Below are 19046 nucleotides of genomic sequence, written 5' to 3' on the forward strand. Positions count from 1 at the left end.
TACACACTTCATCAACCTCCCGGCCGGACTGGCCAATCACATCCCTCTACATCAGCAGTGAGCCTCCTGACCAATCGCTGCTAACTGCATCACCTACCCCAGTGTCCAATCAGAATGCCAGGAAGGACAGTGACATCACTATGAGAAACCCACTAAAAGGGAACTCTCGGGGAGTGCCGGTCTGCAGGGTAGCCAATCACAGACTGCTCGTGCCTCCCGGCCAATCACGGAGCGGATTATACCCCCCGACTCCACCTTCCTCAAACGCACCAATCAGAGCCTCATTACTGTGACGGAACGCGCAGGCGCTGCTATGTCCCAGAGACCCTGTGTCCCCGGGCATTGGTAGGGTCATACCAATCACGGATACGGGTAATATGTAAATCAGGGGGGCGGAGCAGCGCGAGACGCCAGGCCGGCTGCAGCTCGGGCGGACGTTTGTTGTGCCGGGGCGCTGAGGCGTTACCTTGCCTGAAGCAGGGGCTAGCCCGCGAGGAAGAACAGAAAAGGCACGTGGGGCTTACGGGTATGGGACGGAGCCTGTCCCGCTGGTGGTCCGGAAGGGGACTGGGTGGGGCACGTCTAGCTAATAGCTCGCTGGTGTTGGTGGGGACTAGCTAGGCAACTTCTCGCTGGTCTGTTGGTAGCGGCGGGTCAGTGCGCATGCGTGGTTGCTACGTGTGGCTGGGGAGGGAGCGGGGATCTCGTGCCCTGCCTAGGGGCAGGTGAGCGCAGGCTCGGGGCGCGGCGGCCGGGGTTCCGCCTCGCGGGGGGGGCAGGCTCCCTTGGAGGTTCTTTGGCCCGGCCAGCCGCCGCCCCCAGTGCAGCCCCTCCTGGGGCTCCCTGCCCGGGCCGGCTTCCCTGTGAGGCGGGAGGACGGGAAGCCCTGAGTGCGGGGGCTGGTGGTGCGTGGCCTGGGCTTCCTTTGTAGCGCTCACGGCTGTCCCCAGCAGGCCGGAGCTCTTGGGTCTGTGGGAGTGGGTTATAAACACGTTAATTCGGGTTGCCCCCCGTGGCAGAGGCTTTCCAAGCATGGTTCCGTTGTTGATCGTTTGTGGCCTGGTCGGGCCTGTGACCCCCAAGCCTGGCCCGGGCCCCCTGCACTAAATGCTGTACAAACTCGGTACTAAATGCCAGCCCTTGTCCCAGATTGCTCACTCTGGCCTTGGTGCAAATGTGCTGAGTGTTTTCGGATCAATGTCTGGTGTTTTGTTTGTCAGATCTGCAGGGAAGGCAGTTCACCCCTAGTTGTGGAGTCCTCAGAGCTGGTTAAAATGGATCAGTCCATGGTGCATCTGTGGGTGAAAACGGAACCCTTCATAGTGGGGGCTTTGCAGATCCCCCCTCCATCCAAGTTCAGTATGCATTATCTCCGGAAGATGTCCACGTATGTCCGGATGCGGGCCAGCGAGGGTTGTTACCCATGCCTTTTCTGGCCTATGTGGCGGCACATTGCCTGTGGGAAGCTGCAGTTAGCCAAGGATTTGGCCTGGCTCTACTTTGAGATATTTGACAGTCTAGTGGAACGGACTCCAGAGGAACGTCTGGAATGGGCAGAGGTGGTGTCCAGCTGCACGTCAGAAGAGGAGCTAGAGAAGCAGAGGAATAAGGCATGTAATATAGTGTTGTAATCTTTCTCTAGTGAATAGTTTTAGGCACTGGAGCATGGGTTATGCCAATCCAAGTTGTATGGTTAGGGCCTTTTGCTACTCACGCACAGTCATTTGGGATCACATCCAGGCTTTTGATCTGAAGTGTTGTACAATCACAACTCCAGCAGCCTTTTTCTCACACTCTTCATGGCAGTGAAGCCCTAATCCAGTGGTCCCCAACGTGGTGCCTGTGGGGGCATCTTAATGCGCCCGCGTCCTGGCCCCTGGGAGAGCATCCGCCAAAATGCTGCCGAATTTCAGCAGCATTTCGGCGGGGACGCCTCTTGATGATGCCGCTTGTCACCAACAAATGACATCATCGAGAGGCATCGCTCCTGAATTTCATCTGGGACACCTCTTGATGACGTCGCTTATCGACAGCAAGCGACGTCGAGAGGCGTCACTGCCAAAATGCTGTCGAAATTTGGCTGCATTTCGTCGAGTGCTCCACCGCTGCAGTGGTCCTTCGTCTGGCACCTGCCAGACGAAAAGGTTGGGGACCACTGCCCTAATCATTCTGCTAACTGCGTGTGAATGCAGATCACACTACCATTCAAGTTGTTAGTTGTTTTCTGTTTGACTGAGGTAAATACCAGCAACCATATCTGCCCTTCAGAGCCACATTGCTACTTTTCCACTTCAAAAGACAAGGTAGCATTACAGAACAAATGCTGTTCAGCAAGATTGCATATGGTTGGTATAACTAAAAGACACCTTTCTAGAGTAAAACATTTGACATAAAAATAACAGGGTCTTGCTTAAACTCTCAAAAGCAGAGAAATCCCAGGTGTGGTTTATTCCTAACACACTACTGTTTTTCTACACAACATAGGAAGATATGCACAAAGGAGACTTCTGTAAAGGTGACCTGCAAACAATTTCAATTAGCCTAGTCCTTTTTTGCTGCTTTATGATGTATAAAATAGATTCGAACATCTACATTTTTTTCTCTGTTTCATTTTATCAGGATTGTCAGCTTATTTTTTCCACTGGTTCTGCTGGCTGACTTGTAGGGAGAAGGGGGGAAAAAAAGAAAGGTCGCAAAATGTATGTTCTCCTACAAAGGGTGGGCCCATTCAGAAAAGTCATCCTTTAACGTGTTAGTTGGTCTTACCAGAAATGAGATTTAAACAGTCTGATTTAAAAATCCACTCCTGTTTTTCTTGCCTCTTGCAACGTCATTTTGCTTATTCTCTAGTCATTGTAAGGCTAGACAGGACCTGAATTTTTAATGGGGCATGGTGGAAAGCAGAAGAAAACCTTTGTCATCTGGCACAAGTCCAATATTTTTCCTTTGCATGTCACTGTTAAAGAACTCTTTCCACACTTTTTGATAAACTTTAAACACTTTCAATATTTGTTGATTGGTGGCCTTTGTGGAAGGGTCTGGATCATGGCTTATCCTTGTGGGAGGAACCTGACCTCACTTCCTTTGGTCTGTACTGGAAAAGCCAGTGGTCTTCTGAAATTGTAATGCTGTTCTCTGACAAACTCGTGTGTGGTGCAAAGAGACATGCTAAGGAGTGCACATATAAAAGATCCACGTGATAGTCCTGAAATCAATTGAGCTTAAACAGCAAGCTCCCTAAGCCAGGAGTAGCCATCCATTAGTCATTTGCACTGGCCCTTTGGGTCTTGTGTTCATCCACAAAGTCTTTGCACTGTTATCTAATGGGGCTTTGGTAGTGCTTGCAGTAGTCAAGGTTGCAAAACAGGTTTGTTTTATGACCACCTTTTTGCACACTGATCTTTGAAATGTACATCATGTAGGGGGCACGATTTGAACACAGGTCTGCCATTTGAAGTAGAGGGTGGAAAAACTATATCCATTTGAAAACCATTCTAGCACACTCGTTAAAGACTACACTTAGTTGTTTTGTTTTTTTTTTAATTTGACACTTGATAGTGGCCATTTTTCATTGGAGGGCCTAGTGCTTTTGTTTGATGGTGTCCCAAACTGAGCCCAAGGAGAAGTGTTTTTAGGAAATTATGGGCAAGTAGAAAAAAGGTTTGAGAATGAGTGTTTTCCCAAGGTTACCAGTGGCATGTGCAGTGGCAAATATTGTGATGTAGATAGTGAGAGAGGCTGAGTTTTTTGCATGGTGTAACGTGGCTACCAGTGAGGCTTGTAAAGAAGGGGTGTAGAGTTAAAAACGAAGAAACGGAAACCCCATAGAAACCAAGCAAGCACCTGTCAAGCCCATAAATCTTGTGTGTGTGTGTGTGTAAGCTAGAGCTTTCTTGAGGCTTGTTTAATAGCTGATAGTAACACCACACACCTATTTGTGTAGGGGAGCCACAGTCAGTTGTGATATTGTAGCTACCCTGTTGTCTACTTTCTAAAAGAATAGGCTCTTCGATTGAATTATTGCATGCATTAGTCCATGTTCTGGTATATGTTAACATTGTGTTCCTCTCTTGGCCAGCTGTCAGTAGACACTCTGCAGTTCCTGCTGTTCTTGTACATTCAGCAGCTAAACAAGATTTCCTTGCGGACATCTTTGATTGGAGAAGAGTGGCCAAGTCCCAGGGACAAATCTCAGTCTGCCAACCTGACTGGAAAATCCACCTGTCAAAATAAGGTATTGTTTGTAACTCTGTCCCCACAGAGGTTACTATGAGGGAGGGGCTGCAAAACCTTTACCTTAAAGTGGGGGTGGGGAGCAGATCTGCTTTGTGGGAGAAGTGAACTCCTGCCTGAGGCTTGTGTATGCACGCAGGGGTGCACTTAATCAATTGAGCTAAATAATAAATGAGATGGTTACTGTAACATTCATTTTCAAAAATCTAACTTGCCCATAAAAACTTGCAGCAGACTGAACTTTCACATCCGCTCTCAATCTGTGATAGGTTTTTAAAATTTCCCCCCCTAATCTTTGCCCTTTAAATTAGAGGAGTGTAACAAAGCAGAAAATGTTCATTTATTTCAGATGCTGCTCCTCCATAATTACAGGTTCAGGTTTCTAGGGTAGCCATTCTTAGAGCAATGTCTAAATAAGTTACACAGAGCTGTGAGAAATAGATTAGTTAGTAAAATATAATCAAATGTAGGTGATTAAGTCTTGTATCTCACATTCAGAAGAATCTGAAGTTAGGCAGGTAAGCCAATCCTGCTGCACTACCATATTAGAAAGTGACTTACAAACTGAGGGCAGCACAATAGAGACACTTAGCTGACCCACACGTTGAAAAAAGGCCAGTTGCTAGTGTCAGCAGGATTTTTGTCAGAGGTGACATCAATACCATACATGTTGTAGTGTCACGTGAAACAAGAACTGTTGAACTGCAACTCAAGAGCATCTGAAACTAAAAATAGAGGTTAGCGGACTTTAAACACAGACTTATAATAGACAGGAGTGGAAAAGTGCTTATCCAAGGCTTTGTGCTGAATGGTCCTCTTTACCCATAGTGTTCAGGGCATTCAGCATCATTCTATAGTCGATGATTTTTGTTAACTGCAGTTCAAGTTCAAAACTAGACTGGCCCATCTTGGGAAGCTTCATGAGTAGATAATGGATCTGTCATATTTATTTCAGAAGCTTCATTCCCCCACAGGGTGGGGGATTATATTCATTGTACTTATCCTTTTGTGAACTATTGAGGAAATGCCCCTGCTTGACGCTAACTTTCTAGATGTCTGGAATGGGCACTCCAGGTGACTGTAACTTCTTGGTGTGGTCCAGTGAGGCCTGTCCAGCGTAAGCTGATGTCTGTTAGAGTTTTCATCATTGGCTGTCTCATATTCTGGTCTTCCCTTGCTATGGAGACCTTCAGCACTTGAACTTTAATGATCCTTTGAGATGAATGTTTAATGGGATTTTTCCTCATAATGGATTATCTGAGGTTTTTTCTCACAACTCCTCCTGAGTTAGTACTTGATTGTATCTATTCTAAGCATCCAGCTTCAATAGGAACCATGATTGCCTTTATGGAGGCTTAGACTGTCAGGTGTTCGTTACAGTTCATTCCCACCCTCATTTCCAAGCACCTGTGTGCTGAACCTTTTCATGAAGAGTGGAGTGGGAATCCATTTCCTTTTCTCACTCTAACTAATATAGTGACTGGTTGGTCATGGCCACAGCAAGTAGAACCACTGAACCTCTTCCACTCTGAAGATGGCTAGTGGATCCAGTGTCTTTTATTTGCTGGGGGAGTCTGTTGTGGGGGTAAGAGAAGGCCTGCAGAATTAATGGTTCGGGGGAAGAGTCTGTATTCTACTTCTACTGATTTCTCCATTTAGAGCTGCTGTGGGTGGGATCTGAGCAGGATGCAATGGATATTGCATTGGGAAAGTGTCTCAGCCCAGTAAGAGCGCCTTTGTTTGTTTTTGTTTTGATTTCTAAGAACTGGAATGATTACACCCACCAAGCGTTTGTGCAGAACCACCTTTTGGATCTGCTGGAACTGCTACTGGACCCGGATCAGCTCTCGGCCTCATCCCATTCCACTCATGGTAGCCTGGTCTCCCCTGAAGCTGTTCGAGCTCTCAGCTTTCTCATTGAGGGGACTGTGAACAAAACCAGGACTGTCCATCCTCTTCATGAGCTTGCTCTCTGGCAGCCCTTGCATGTGAAGAACGGCTACTCGAAGATTACGAAAGCCTTCTCTTTCCCCAAGCTAGAGGTCTGGCTGAGGGCCTGCCTGATTGGGAGCCCGTTTGGGACATCTGCCTGCCTCAAGTCTGGGAAGAAACTTGCGTGGGCACAGCAAGGTATTTGAAAGCCTTGGCTTTGCTCTTTAGTTTTAGGATCAACTTTCCACTCTCCTCTGTTCCTGTTGATCAGGAGTCTGGTTTGTGGGCATTGGTGCTCTCCTGCCTGTCTTCTGGTTTACAGGAGAGAAGCGGGAGTTCAGAGCTGAAAGAGCTGGTCATGTAAAATGCTTTCACTTCCTGTTTCCAAACTCTCCTATTTAACACTCATTACTCCCTCTCTGTTCTCTAGCTTGCATGTGTCCCCCCTCCCTGCTTCAAGTTGATATCCAGATATTGTGTGGTGTATATTGGCTGTTCCTAGCAGGCTTTCTTATTCTTAAAAATACATATTTGTTTGGAAGGTGCATTCTGCTGCATAGTGAACGTTAATGGCCAAAAAAGCAAACAATTGATTGCACAAGCTAAACCCAGGGTTAGGTGGAATTGCTGTATAAGCTGCTCCATATAGCTCTGTCAATGTGATTCAGTCCCGACTAATGTTACTACTCTTCAGTTCCTAAGTGGGGACTAACAGATGAATGGAGTGATCCTCTAGCTGTTCAGGTACTTTCATGGCCTTAGCCACTGTTGCATCTGAGTATCTCACAAACATTAGTGAATTTACCTTCAAACACTCCTCTGAGGTGGGTCAGTATTATTACTCTCGTTTGACAAATGGGAATTGAGGCACAGTGTAGATTAAGTGACTTGCCCAGGGTTGCAGAGGGCAGTCTGTGGAAGTATCTGCACTGCAGCTGGGAGGTGTGACTGCAGCACATGTTGACGTACCCAAGCTATCTTTGATCTGTCTGTGGGTGTCAGAATGAAGACTTCTGATCTCGTTTAACATGCGATTATAGGTTTTCAAAGAGAGAAAACGAGTCTTATTCCATTCCATCAGACAGAATGAAAGAACATCCTATGGTAACAAGGGCCCTGAGGGCTGTATACCTACAGGGAGCACACCACTTGGTAAGAATGCATTGGAACAGACATGCTCCTATTCCATCAGCACAGTGTTGCAAATCTGCAGACTGCTGTAATTCTCAATTTGGCAGAAAGAGCCCTTATGTTCAGCAGGAATTTTGCAAAGAGAGTTGGGATCTAAATCCCAAGCATCAGGGTGACTGTTTTTTTGATGGGCTATTTACTCTGTGGCTGCCTGGTGAAATATGATATGATGGTCTGCCTGTTTAGGAAATATGTTCAGTCTTTTTTGTGCTAATGTATGTAACTTTTGCCTTGCAGTTGAAGGAACAACCAAGAGAGCAAAGATTGCCTGCAATGTCCATATGGTTCCTGAGGTTCACCGCATGGTGGTGATGAGCCAAGTCTACAAACAGACACTGGCCAAGAGCTCGGATACCCTGGTGGGTGCTCATGTGAAGATCCATCGCTGCAATGAGTCCTTCATATATCTGCTCTCCCCTTTACGGTGAGTTTACATTCTCCTGGGATGCAGTGAAATGTCTTTGGATGGGTTGCATAGATATTTCCTGGTTCCCATTAGACATGGCAACCCCACTTGAACAGTGTGTGGCCTTGTCCTGTTCTTGGGCATCCTGGCTTACTTGTGATCTTTCTCTCTTTCAGATCTGTGACCATTGAGAAGTGCAGGAATAGCACTTTTGTCCTGGGCCCTGTGCAGACAGCCATTCACCTCCACAGCTGTGATAATGTCAAAGTTATTGGCATCTGCTACCGTCTGTCTCTCTCTTCTACAACAGGCTGCACCTTCAACATTCTCACGCCTACACACCCTCTCATTCTCTTGGGTAACCAAGCAGTAACTTTTGCCCCTTATCACACCCATTACCCAATGCTTGAGGACCACATGGCCCGCATGGGCCTGGCTACAGTGCCTAACTACTGGGACAGTCCAATGCTGGTGTGCAAAGAGAACAGTGATGCCAGTGTCTTCCGACTCTTACCCCCCAGTGAATTTTATACCTTTGTTATTCCTTTTGAGATGGAAGGAGACACGACAGAAACGCCTGGGGGGCTGCCACATGCATACCAGAAGGCACTGAGTCAACGAGAGCAGAAGATACAAGTTTGGCAAAAAACTGTGAAGGAGGCAGGACTAACCAAGTGAGTAATTGGCTTCCTCCAGAAGGGGAGGAATGTATATTTAATGCTCTGAAACTCAACTTTTCCATACAGGTACAAATCTTTGACTTGACATTACTGAACAAAAATGCCCTTGCATGAGGTCTGTTTATCTAGTCCAGTGGTCTCCAACCTTTTTATATCTAAGATCACTTTTTGAATTTAAGGGCAACCCAGGATCTACCCTGCCCCTTCTCTGAAGCCCTGCTCTGCTTACTCCATCCCCCGCCTCCACCCCGTTGATTGCTGTCCCCCTACCCTCACTCACTTTCACCAGGTTGGGGTAGGAGTTGGGGTTTGGGAGGGGGTGAGGGATGCAAGCTCTGGGAGGGAGTTTGGGTGCAGGAGGGAGTATGGGGTGCTGGCTCAGGGGTGGGGGTTTTGGGTGAAGTAGGGGGTGTGGGGTGTTGGCTCTGGGAGGAGGAGTGGGATGTGGGCTCCTGCCGGGCGGCACTTACCTCAGGCAGCTCCCAGTCTGTGGTGCAGTGAGGCTAAGGCAAGCTCCCTGCCTGCCCTGGTCCCATGCTGCTCCCAGAAGGGGCCAACACGCCCCTGTGGCCCCACGCATTGCCCTTCTCTGAAGGCACCGCCTCTGCAGCTCCCATTGGCTACAGTGCCCTGTTACCGGCCAGTAGGGGCGGTGCTTGCAGGTAGGAGCGGCATGCGGCCGGGGCAGGCAGAGAGCCTGCCTTAGCAGCCGTCTCATTGCACTGCCAGACTTTTAGTGTTCGTGATCAACTGGGAGAGTTTCCTTAATCGAGCAGTCAATCGTGATAGACTGGTTGGTGACCACTGATCTAGTCTGTGTTTTATGCATGAGTGCACTGTGAGTGTGAGGCGCTGGTAGCGTTTGGTATCCACTTTTGTATTGAAAACTCCTCCCACCTTATTCTGTTTGAAGGAAATCGTGTGTTAAAAGCTCACAAAATACAGGAAAAATTGTGCAAAGATTTTATGAAATGAAAGAACACGCATATTATAGGGTTTACTCTGTGTATTAACTCCTCAAACACAAAATGAGAAGCTTGTAGTTCTGTAAGTAAAACATGTTAACACAGTCAAGTCTCCAGTCTACTAACTAGGGCGTACTTTACTTTTGTAGCTGATCTTGCATACTATACTAATCTACACTTTTTTACCAACTTATTGCTTTTTCAGCTCCTAGCCTGTTAAGTTTTGAATAAATTAAAACATATTCTTTTGATGCCAAACTGGCTGGATAGGAGTGCAGGACTCCAGATATTGATCATTCTGAATGTAGCTGGTCCTGTCTTCAGGATTTTACTCTTGGTATCATTTTGATGCAAACAAACTGCAACAAACTGTCTTCCAATGTTGATAATTGCAAAGTAATGCAAATTGGAAAACATAATCCTAATTATACATATAAAATGATGGGATCTAAATTAGCTGGTACCACTCAAGAAAGAGATCTTGGAGTCATTGTGGATAGTTCTCTGAAAACATTCACTCAATATGCAGTGGCAGTCAAAAAAGCAAACAATGTTGGGAATCATTAAGAAGGGGATCGATAATAAGAAAGAAAATATCATATTGCCTCTATATAAATCCATGGTATACCCACATCTTGAATACTGCGTGCAGATGTGGTTGCTCCATCGCAAAAAAGATATATTGGAAAAGGTTCAGAAAAGGGCAACAAACATTCTTGGGTATGGAACATTTGCCGTATGAGGAGAGATTAAAAAGACTGGGATTTTTCAGCTTGGAAAAGAGATGACTAAGGGGGGATATGATAGAGATCTGTAAAATCATGACTAGTGTGGAGAAAGTAAATAAGGAAGTGTTGTTTACTCTTTCTCATAATACAAAAACTAGGGGCCATCAAATGAAATTAATAGGCAGCAGGTTTAAAACAAACTGAAGTATTTCTTCACACAACGCACAGCCAGCCTGTGGAACTCCTTGCCAAAGGATGTTGTGAAGGCCAAGACTATAACAGAGTTCAAAAAAGAACTAGGTAAATTCATGAAGGATAGGCAGAGATGATGTCCCTAGCCTCTGTTTGCCAGAAACTGGGAATGGATGATGGGATGGATCACTTGATGATTACCTGTTCTGTTCATACCCTCGAAAGACAGGATACTGGGCTAAATGGACCTTTGGTCTGACCCAGTATGTCCATTCTTATGTTCTTATAACCTCCTTCACAAACCCACAAAAAGGGAGAACTCTGGTCTTCAGTTTTAAAGGATAGAAGAGAAGGAAGCAACAATAGCTTGTGTTTCAGCTGTATTTTGTTTCCCTGTTCTGGGCTCAGCCTGTGGCTTCTATATTTGGGGGTCAGTAAGCGAAGTCATGGAGAGAGTCCATAGCTTCTCTGAATTATTTAATTCTGGATGGTCTCAGTCTTCAGTTTAGTTGGATGAAGCCAGAGTTCCAATGATAAATCACAGACCAATGATACTACTCAGTCTCAAGTCCTTCCAAACCACCACCTTTTGTTTAGGGCCTGAAGAGTCCCTTGTCATTGAGCAAGGTGCTCTTTGCACTCAGTGCAGATTTCAAGACTTGACTAGATTTGAAAATGGCATTGGTTATCTGACAGTCTTCTGGTTCAGAATTTCTATTTCTCTATATTATATCTGTCTATCTTGAATCCTGACTCCTCCAGTGTGTGTGTCTTGTTGTGTAAAGGCAGAACTTCAGACGGGACTGATTTAATACCATTGATGTGAAGTGTTGGGAAGTAGCATGGGGTTAATGTGTCACTCTCTCCTCTGGAGAATACTATTTACATCTTGCCTGGGTTACAAATGGCAGACATGTATAGACTTAAGTTTTATGTGATGTAGGTTTTTTGTTAAGGTCACCGGACGTGGGCAATAAACAATAAATCATGCAAACCAGAGCTCCATCGCCTGAGGCTGAAGTCGCAGAGGTCACATAAAGTCACTGAATCCCTTACCTCTGTGACAGACTCGTAGCCTTAAGTATGTATAATTGCCTGTCTTGTGCTCTGAGAATCCTAGGGCAGAAGTCCTACAGGGCAGAGGTATAGTAACAGCAGTGTGGGGAAGTCTGCGTGGCTTATTTCAACACCAGCAGTCTCTCTCTCACAGATATTCTAACTAATAGTTTTTATTAGGTGAATTCAGTCTTTCCCGTGTGGGCAATATGAGAAGCAAATCCAATGGCTTTGTTAGGTATGATAAGTGTAGATCTGTTGCTTGTTTTGGTGAAGATGGAAAAGGCTACTCATTTGAGTAGCCAAGGAGAGATGTTTGGAAGTGTGGTGTGAATGCTTACAAGACTGTATTTCACTTGCTACATTGCTGATGTCCTGGTGGGTTTCAGAGATCAGAGGAAGCAGTTCCAGGTGCTGGTGGAGAACAAATTCTATGAATGGCTAATTCACACAGGACATCGTCAGCAGCTGGACAGCCTCGTGCCTCCTGCAGCAGGCTCCAAGCAAGCAGCAGGATAGGTTACTCTTCTTTAACAGAAGGAAAGGAAGGGTGAGTACTGAGACAGTTTCTCTCCTGCTACATGATAGAGAAATTGTCATACTACTTTACATACATTTGTGTGCATGTGGTATCCAGATGGAAACAATGAGTGCGAAATTGTGTCCGTGGGCTTCCTCCCAACAGCTTTAGATCTGGCTTTGGTTTTCAGTTTGGAGCCAAAACCTTCTCTGAGCGTCTATCTGCTCCCTCACTCCAATTCTTCCTTCCGTCCCCATGGCCTTTCTGGCTGAAGAGCTCTGTATGGATCTCTGATTTCAGTTTCTGACAGAATAATTTTGAAATGAGGTTGAAGTGCTTCACTTTTATGTGTCTGGTCTGTGTATAGTATCTGTCTGACAAACCAGCCTGCATGTATCTGCATAGACACGATGTGCACTTCAGGTATAGTCTGAAACCAAATCAGTTAGAACAGCCTAGTTGTTCTGATGCCCTTACTTGTCCTCTTCTCCGGCCACTCACCAGGCACCTGAGAGCTTGTCTACACGGGGGTTTAATCCACAGTAGCTCGAGTCAGACTAGTGTGAAAATGCCTGTACACTCACAATGTAATTCATTAGAGCGCAGTTATACTGCAAACTCTGGAATCTTCTTTCAAAGTGTATTGTGTTTGATGCAAATTGAGTTAGTGCAGTTGATTGTGTGGACACGATGCTGCCGTGCAGTACTGCGGCAGTTATTCAGCTGGTATCCCACATTTCTGTGCATGTGTCCATTACTGATCTGTCTATCTGTGCACCTTCCACTACTCTGGGATCAAGTTGACTGGATGTTCCTTCCCCCGTTTAAAAATTGTCATGGGAACAGAGTTTGCCCATTTGCTCCTGGGTTCAAATATACTGGCATTCCTTCATGCTCTGGCAGCCTTTAAAACATGCCTTAAGCACCCACTTGGAGCCTTGCTGTGCCCCAGATCTCATTGCCTGCTGGGGGTCAGTGCAGCAAGTTCTTGTGGCCAGCCACCAGATGAAGGATCTCTTTTTGGACATTGCTAAGTTGGGGTCCATAAGGGGCCACAACCAGGATGCTGACCAGTGTGGGATAAAGAGTAAACAGCTCAGGAGGACTTAGATTAAAGCCAGGAGTGCCAGGAAAAGGTCCAACAGTGGAATTGTATCCTACCTATTTCTTGAGGAGCTAGATGGGCTTTTGATCAATTACATCGTTACCAAGCCTGAGGAGCTTGTGGACCCTGATACTCCCCCTGTAGACTTCAGACAAGTGGCAAGAGTCATCAGAAGAGGAATATGAGGGCAGTGAGGGACTCTCCTCAGAGAGTCAGGATCTCCGCCAGAATCAAGATCCTGATTCCTGACATATGAGTGAGCCAGAAACCAGGCTGAGACTGCAAGGCAGATTACATGCCCTTCATAGGATTTATCTTTACAATGTATTATTGTAATATGACACCACTGTGCTAGCTTCTGATCCAAGTGCCCCATGGCCACAACCTTTTTTGGCGGGTGAGAGCTGGGAGCCTTTCCGAGTCCCCAGCACCTGCCTCCCTTTCTTAGCCTATGTTTTCAAAATGACGTCTGCTCCAGCCGAGCAGTTGGCTTCTGTCTCAGGTGAAAACCTCGACCATCAACTCTTTACAAGCATTTCCCACTTAGGACATGTATCCATCTACCTTATTTTCTTTTCTCCTTTCTGCATCCTGTCTGGCAGATGCGAGCTCCCTCTTCCTCCCTCCCCCCCAAACCTCTGTCCATCTGCTCAAAATAGTGGCTGGCAGCATGGCACAGCTGCAGTCTCTACTCCAGGGGTAGGCAACCTATGGCATGTGTGCCGAAGGTGGCACGTGAGCTGATTTTCAGTGGCACTCACACTGCCCAGGTCCTGGCCACCGGTCCAGGGGGCTCTGCATTTTAATTTAATTTTAAATGAAGCTTCTTACACATTTTAAAAACCTTATTTACTTTACATACAGCAATAGTTTAAGACTATATTATAGATTTATAGAACGAGACCTTCTAAAAAGGTTAAAATGTATTACTGGCACGTGAAACCTTAAATTAGAGTGAATAAATGAAGACTTGGCACACCACTTCTGAAAGGTTGCTGACCCCTGCAACTCCCTCTCTCACTCCCTTGCCCCCTTCCCACAGCATGTTCGAATAATGAAAACACTCAGTTGTGCAACTTTGAGCCATTTGAGACAGTGGCTCTGGGCAAAGGGGTTTGGTTGGTAGTCTCAGATGACATGGGCATTGCATGCCTGTAAAGCTCCCTGCTATAAACATGCATTCATACATGGAAAGAGGTCAGCCTTATGGATAGCATTCAGCTTTTAATGTCTTTCCACAGACTTACATAGAAAATTGGAGCAGTTTATGCTTCGAACAGTCAGTGCAGAACCTGATCTGTTTTTCTCTGCACTTTCAGCTTGTCTGCAGGGGAGATAAAGTAGAATCAGAGAAATTGCTTGATTCCCACCCCCCCCTGCACTTTATCAGGGATAGGTGCACAGTTATTGCCCTGGCATGCCCTCTACTCCTCCTGCCACGCTTCTGGGAAACCGGCTTGGTGAAGAACTTCACAGTGTATCTCACTGGTCTGCCTTTTGCCATTGTTTAATAAGACCATTCTCTGTCACCTAATCACCCACCTCAGTGTAACATCACTGAGCGTCAGGACACAGATTACTATCCTGCTCATTCCATATGCACCCCACTAAACTCCTCTGACACTGTAGAAACAACTCCAAGGTGCAGCCAAATTGCAAAACCAGAGTGGGAATATAATTCCCAATCCCACCCCCAGTCTCTGAGGCACAGCTGCAACTCAAGCCAATCTAGCCCTCCTGAGCACACACCACCTACTGGCTGTGAGGGCACACCAAGACAAGAAGAATCTCAGGGGTGGTGGGGTGGGAATGAGAGAGACACATTAAAAAAGATATCCTAGCCTGTCTGGAATACCACTACCATCCACCTGGCTAGGTTTTTTCCCTACTCCCTCAGCAGTGGCACCTGCAGTGGCCAGAACTTCAGGGATGGGGGCTTTATCCATGGCTGATGGGGAAGAAACAGAATTTGGGATCAAATAGCAGGGTTTCATTGTAGACCGTTTCCCCCCAAATAAAAAGAAACCGGTGAAGAGCTGGTAGTTGTATTTGAGGTCAGAGATGGAAGAAGACAGGGAGCTATTGAACAAGATTGTTGAAGTGGCTAGAAACAGCATCACAGTGGCTAGGGAGAGCGTTGCCATGGCAAAAGGCACTGTGGAGGAAGAAAGACAAATGCGTAGGTCACTCAAGGACGTTGTACAAGCTCAGAATGCTCTGCTGCAGTGCATGCTGCGAGTGGGCACACAGACAATCCAGTGCCCTTAGCCATGACCCAGCCATGTTCTTCTTCGAGTGATTGCTCATATTGATTCCAGTTAGGTGCGCGCAGTTGTCAGAGAGTTTTTCTCTTAGGAACACCCATCGGGTCAGCTGTGGAGCCCCCGGAGCGGTGCCTTCATGGCGCTCAATATATGACCCTGCCGACCCAGCACCTCCTCAGTTTTTTCTTACCGCCAGTGACAGTTGTTGGAACTGTGGCGTCTTACTCAGCAAGTTCTTCCATGTTTCCCTACTTTTTGTTTGTTTGTTTGTTCTCTGTACATATTAGTTAGTGTAATTGTTAGTTAGTATTAGTAGTTAGCAGTTGGGATGGGGGGGGTTAATCCTCTGTCCGGACTTTTTTTTCTTGGCAGGGCTCACATGCCAAAGTCCTAGGGGTTCAAGCCCTGCAGCAAGCCCATGCCAATGAGTGACCCCCACAACACTTGTCTAAAGTGTCTGGGGGAGGCTCACCAAGCCGGTTGGTGCAGGATTTGCAAGGGGTTTCGCCTCAGAACCCAAAAGGAGTGAGACTTTCACCTCAAGCAGCTCCTTATGGAGATGGCACTTAGACCTCAGCCTCTGCCAGCGCGGCAGGACCTGGCGCCGAGCTCACAGTGCATAGCACCCTGGCGGCAGTGGTGGAAGCGGCACCCTGGACGGACTCTGGCCGAGACCCGCAGCACCCCCACTCCAAAACTGGTGGGATCAACCCAGCACTGCCCCCACTCCCCAGTGCAGAAGTGGCACCAGAAGCAGGGGAGGAGCAGCTCTCTGTCCCAGCGGTCCACCCTTCTGGAGCCGGCTAATGGGGTGCATCCTCACAAGGCGCACCCAGTGCTGACATATGCAGAGACGGCACCATCGACTTTCCCCCCGCAAAGGGACCATCGAGTCTGGTGCCGTTGGACTCCCCAGCCCGGGTCATCAAGGAGGTAGAGCTACCATCCACCTCGGACACCTTTGAGACCATGAGGGACCTCATCGCCATGACAGTGCCCAGGTCACCCACTCCTTGCACCAAGCCTCCAGTACCACATCGTATGGCACTGTTTCGAGGCAAACCAGCTATGCTCCAGCCCTCAGCACCGCTGATAAAGTCCCGGTGCTGCTCTAGGTTGTGCCAGCTCTCCTGCTCACAACATCAATCCATGTATCGGTCCCCATTATGCAGCAGGTCCTGGTCCCGACGCCACTTAGTGACTCCGCACAGCTCCAGATCGTGGCACTGCTCTCCAGCCCTTGAGATGAAGGATGCATATTTCCATATAGCAATTCATCCCGCACGTTGACATGTCCTACGCTTCATGGTCAACCACAAGCATTACCAATTCACTGTCTGTCCTACCATTAGGCCTCTCAACAGCCCCCCAAGCATTCACCAAGTGCATACTGGTCGTGGTTGCTTTCCTCCATCAACAGCCAGTGCAGGTATACCCCTACCTCGATGAATGGCTGCTCAGGGGCCACATCAAGGGACAGGTGCAGTCCCAAATCCGTTTGTTCAGGTACATGTTTGAGCTGTCCCTACATAGCAAGATCAAGGAACTGAGGGCAGTGTGCCTAGCCTGCCAGGCCTTTCAGGCCCGACTACAAGGCCAATGCTTAGCAGTTCTACCGGATACCACCACTGCCATGTTTTACATCAACAAGCAAGGGGAAGCCTGTTCCGCTCCACTATGCAAGGAGGCCCTGCGGCTGTGGGAGTTCTGCATAGCCCACTCTATTCACCTGGAAGCATCCTTTCTACTAGGAGTTCAGAACACGCTGTCGGACCACCTCAACAGGTCCTTCCGCACTCACAAGTGGTCTGTCCAGCTGGATGTCATACACCTCATTTTCCAAAGGTGCAGGTTTCCCCAGGTCAACCTGTTTGCCACCTGATGCAACAGGAAGTGCCCACTGTTCTGCTCCTTCCAGGGTCGCAGCCCAGGCTCCCTCAAATGTCTTCCTGCTACTCTGGAGACGTCACCGGCTCTATGCCTTTCCCCCGTTCCCTCTCGTGCACAAGGTCCAGCTCAAGGTTTGCAGGGAGGGGGTCTTGGCAACACTGGTACACTGCCCTACTGGAGCGGTCAGTGGACGCACTGGTCACATTACCTCTCCTCCCCGACTTACTCAGAGCTACAGTCGCCTCTGTCACCCTGACCTACAGTTCCTCCACTTCACAGCTTGGAAGCTTCATGGCTGAACCCCATGGAACTTCTGTGCTCAGAACAAGTAAGGAAGGTCCTTGTTGGCCGCAGGAAGCCCTCCACTAGAGCCACGTATCTGGCAAAGTGGAAGAGATTCTCGTGCTGGTGTGACCAGTGTCACAACCCCTCTAGAGGCGCTGGTACCCCGCATCTTGGAGTACCTCCTACCCCTGAAACAGCAAGGCCTGCTGTCGTCCTCCATAAAGGTATACCTCGCTGTTATCTCGGCCTTCCATCCAGGAGCGTTTGGTCGATCCATCTTCGCCAACCTTATTGTTGGTCACTTCCTCAAAGGTCTGGACTGCCTACATCCCCAGATCAGGCAGCCTGTCCCTGCATAGGACCTTAACCTGGTCCTCTCCAGGCTCACGAGGCCTCCATTCGAACCTCTGGCAACCTGCTCCCTCCTGTATCTGTCATGGAAGGTAGCTTTTCTGGTCTCTATTACGTTTGCGAGGAGGGTGTCTGATCTAAAGGCTTTCACCTCTGACCCACCTTACACAGTTTTCCACAGGGATAAGGTGCAACTCAGGCCACACCTGGCCTGTCTCTCCAAGGTGGTATTGCACTTCCACACCAACCAGGACACTTTCCTGTCTGTCTTTTACCCTAAGCCTCATGCCAGTAACTGCAATCAGAGACTGCACTCCCTCCTGCTAAGCTGTTTAGAAAATCGAACCAGTTCATAGCGGTGGTGAACTGGATGAAAGGACTTCTGGTCTCATCTCAAAGAATATCCTCCTGGATCACGTCCTGCATCCGCACGTGCTATGAACTGGCCAGAGTGCCAATCTTGGCTCTCCCAGCATACTCCACTGGGGCCCAGGCCTTGTCAAGCAGCATTCCTGGCCCAGGTCCTGATGCAAGAAATCTGCAGGGCAGCGACTGGCCCAAGCTCAGGGCAGCAAGAGCAATTGCACCTGGGAACGCAGCACTTTTGAACCATCCAGTCCCCCTGATAACTTTGAGCCGTGCCATTCAACACCAGACGCCCCAAGAACAAGAGGCAACTATGAAGCGTGTATTCAGCCCCTGTTGTAGTCTGCCGTCCACTGCACTGTCACTTTAAAGCTTTGCTTCATTGTTTAATTAAAGCTTCATTTCTGCTGGTTTAAAAATCCATTCAGAAAGAGTCAGCGATGCACTTTATGCAGGCAGTCTATTCATTTTGACTAAGTCAGAGGTTTTTACAAAAGGGTAAAGGCACAGACAAAATAAAATAAGGATTGCCACATCTACCACCAATCAAAGGGACTACACAGCTCACAGTCCTTTCCCAGTTGGGATAACGGCTGGATGTATAGCTGCACATTTTCAGGTCTGAAACTCCAGGAGCCATAGACATCCCTGACAGTACTGCACTGGCTGTTTTCCATTTTCCATTGGACATTTTGCTGGCTGCTCAAACCCCTGAGCAAGTCTCCGCACCCCAGCCTCCAACCCATCAGAAAGGCTTTCTCACTTACTATCTCAAATATTGTGCAAAATATAATATGCAGCATGTTTTTTTTTTTCCCCTCTAGCTTCTAACCTATTCCACACAGTGCCAGTTTCCTTGCAGACAGCCAAATGCACACTCTG

The 19046-nt window shown here is 47.6% G+C and overlaps 1 protein-coding gene across 9 annotated transcripts in view; it reads left to right on the top strand.

Moving 5' to 3' along the window:
• Positions 1–373: 373 nt before the first annotated feature.
• The window catches only part of TBCCD1 (TBCC domain containing 1), a 32023-nt gene continuing 13350 nt past the window's right edge, over positions 374–19046 (top strand). For 4 of the 9 annotated variants that reach the window (XM_030575813.1, XM_030575812.1, XM_030575810.1 and 1 more), the window contains exons 1-6: positions 783–1610; positions 4079–4234; positions 5997–6363; positions 7594–7780; positions 7939–8436; positions 11773–11933. In XM_030575813.1, coding sequence (XP_030431673.1) covers positions 1131–1610; positions 4079–4234; positions 5997–6363; positions 7594–7780; positions 7939–8436; positions 11773–11902 — 1818 coding nt within the window. In that variant the 5' untranslated portion in view covers positions 783–1130 and the 3' untranslated portion in view covers positions 11903–11933. The other 5 variants (XM_030575814.1, XM_030575816.1, XM_030575815.1 and 2 more) reach the window with 5 other exon arrangements.

The sequence above is a fragment of the Gopherus evgoodei genome, chromosome 9 (assembly GCF_007399415.2).
Source record: "Gopherus evgoodei ecotype Sinaloan lineage chromosome 9, rGopEvg1_v1.p, whole genome shotgun sequence".
NCBI lineage: Eukaryota > Metazoa > Chordata > Testudines > Testudinidae > Gopherus > Gopherus evgoodei.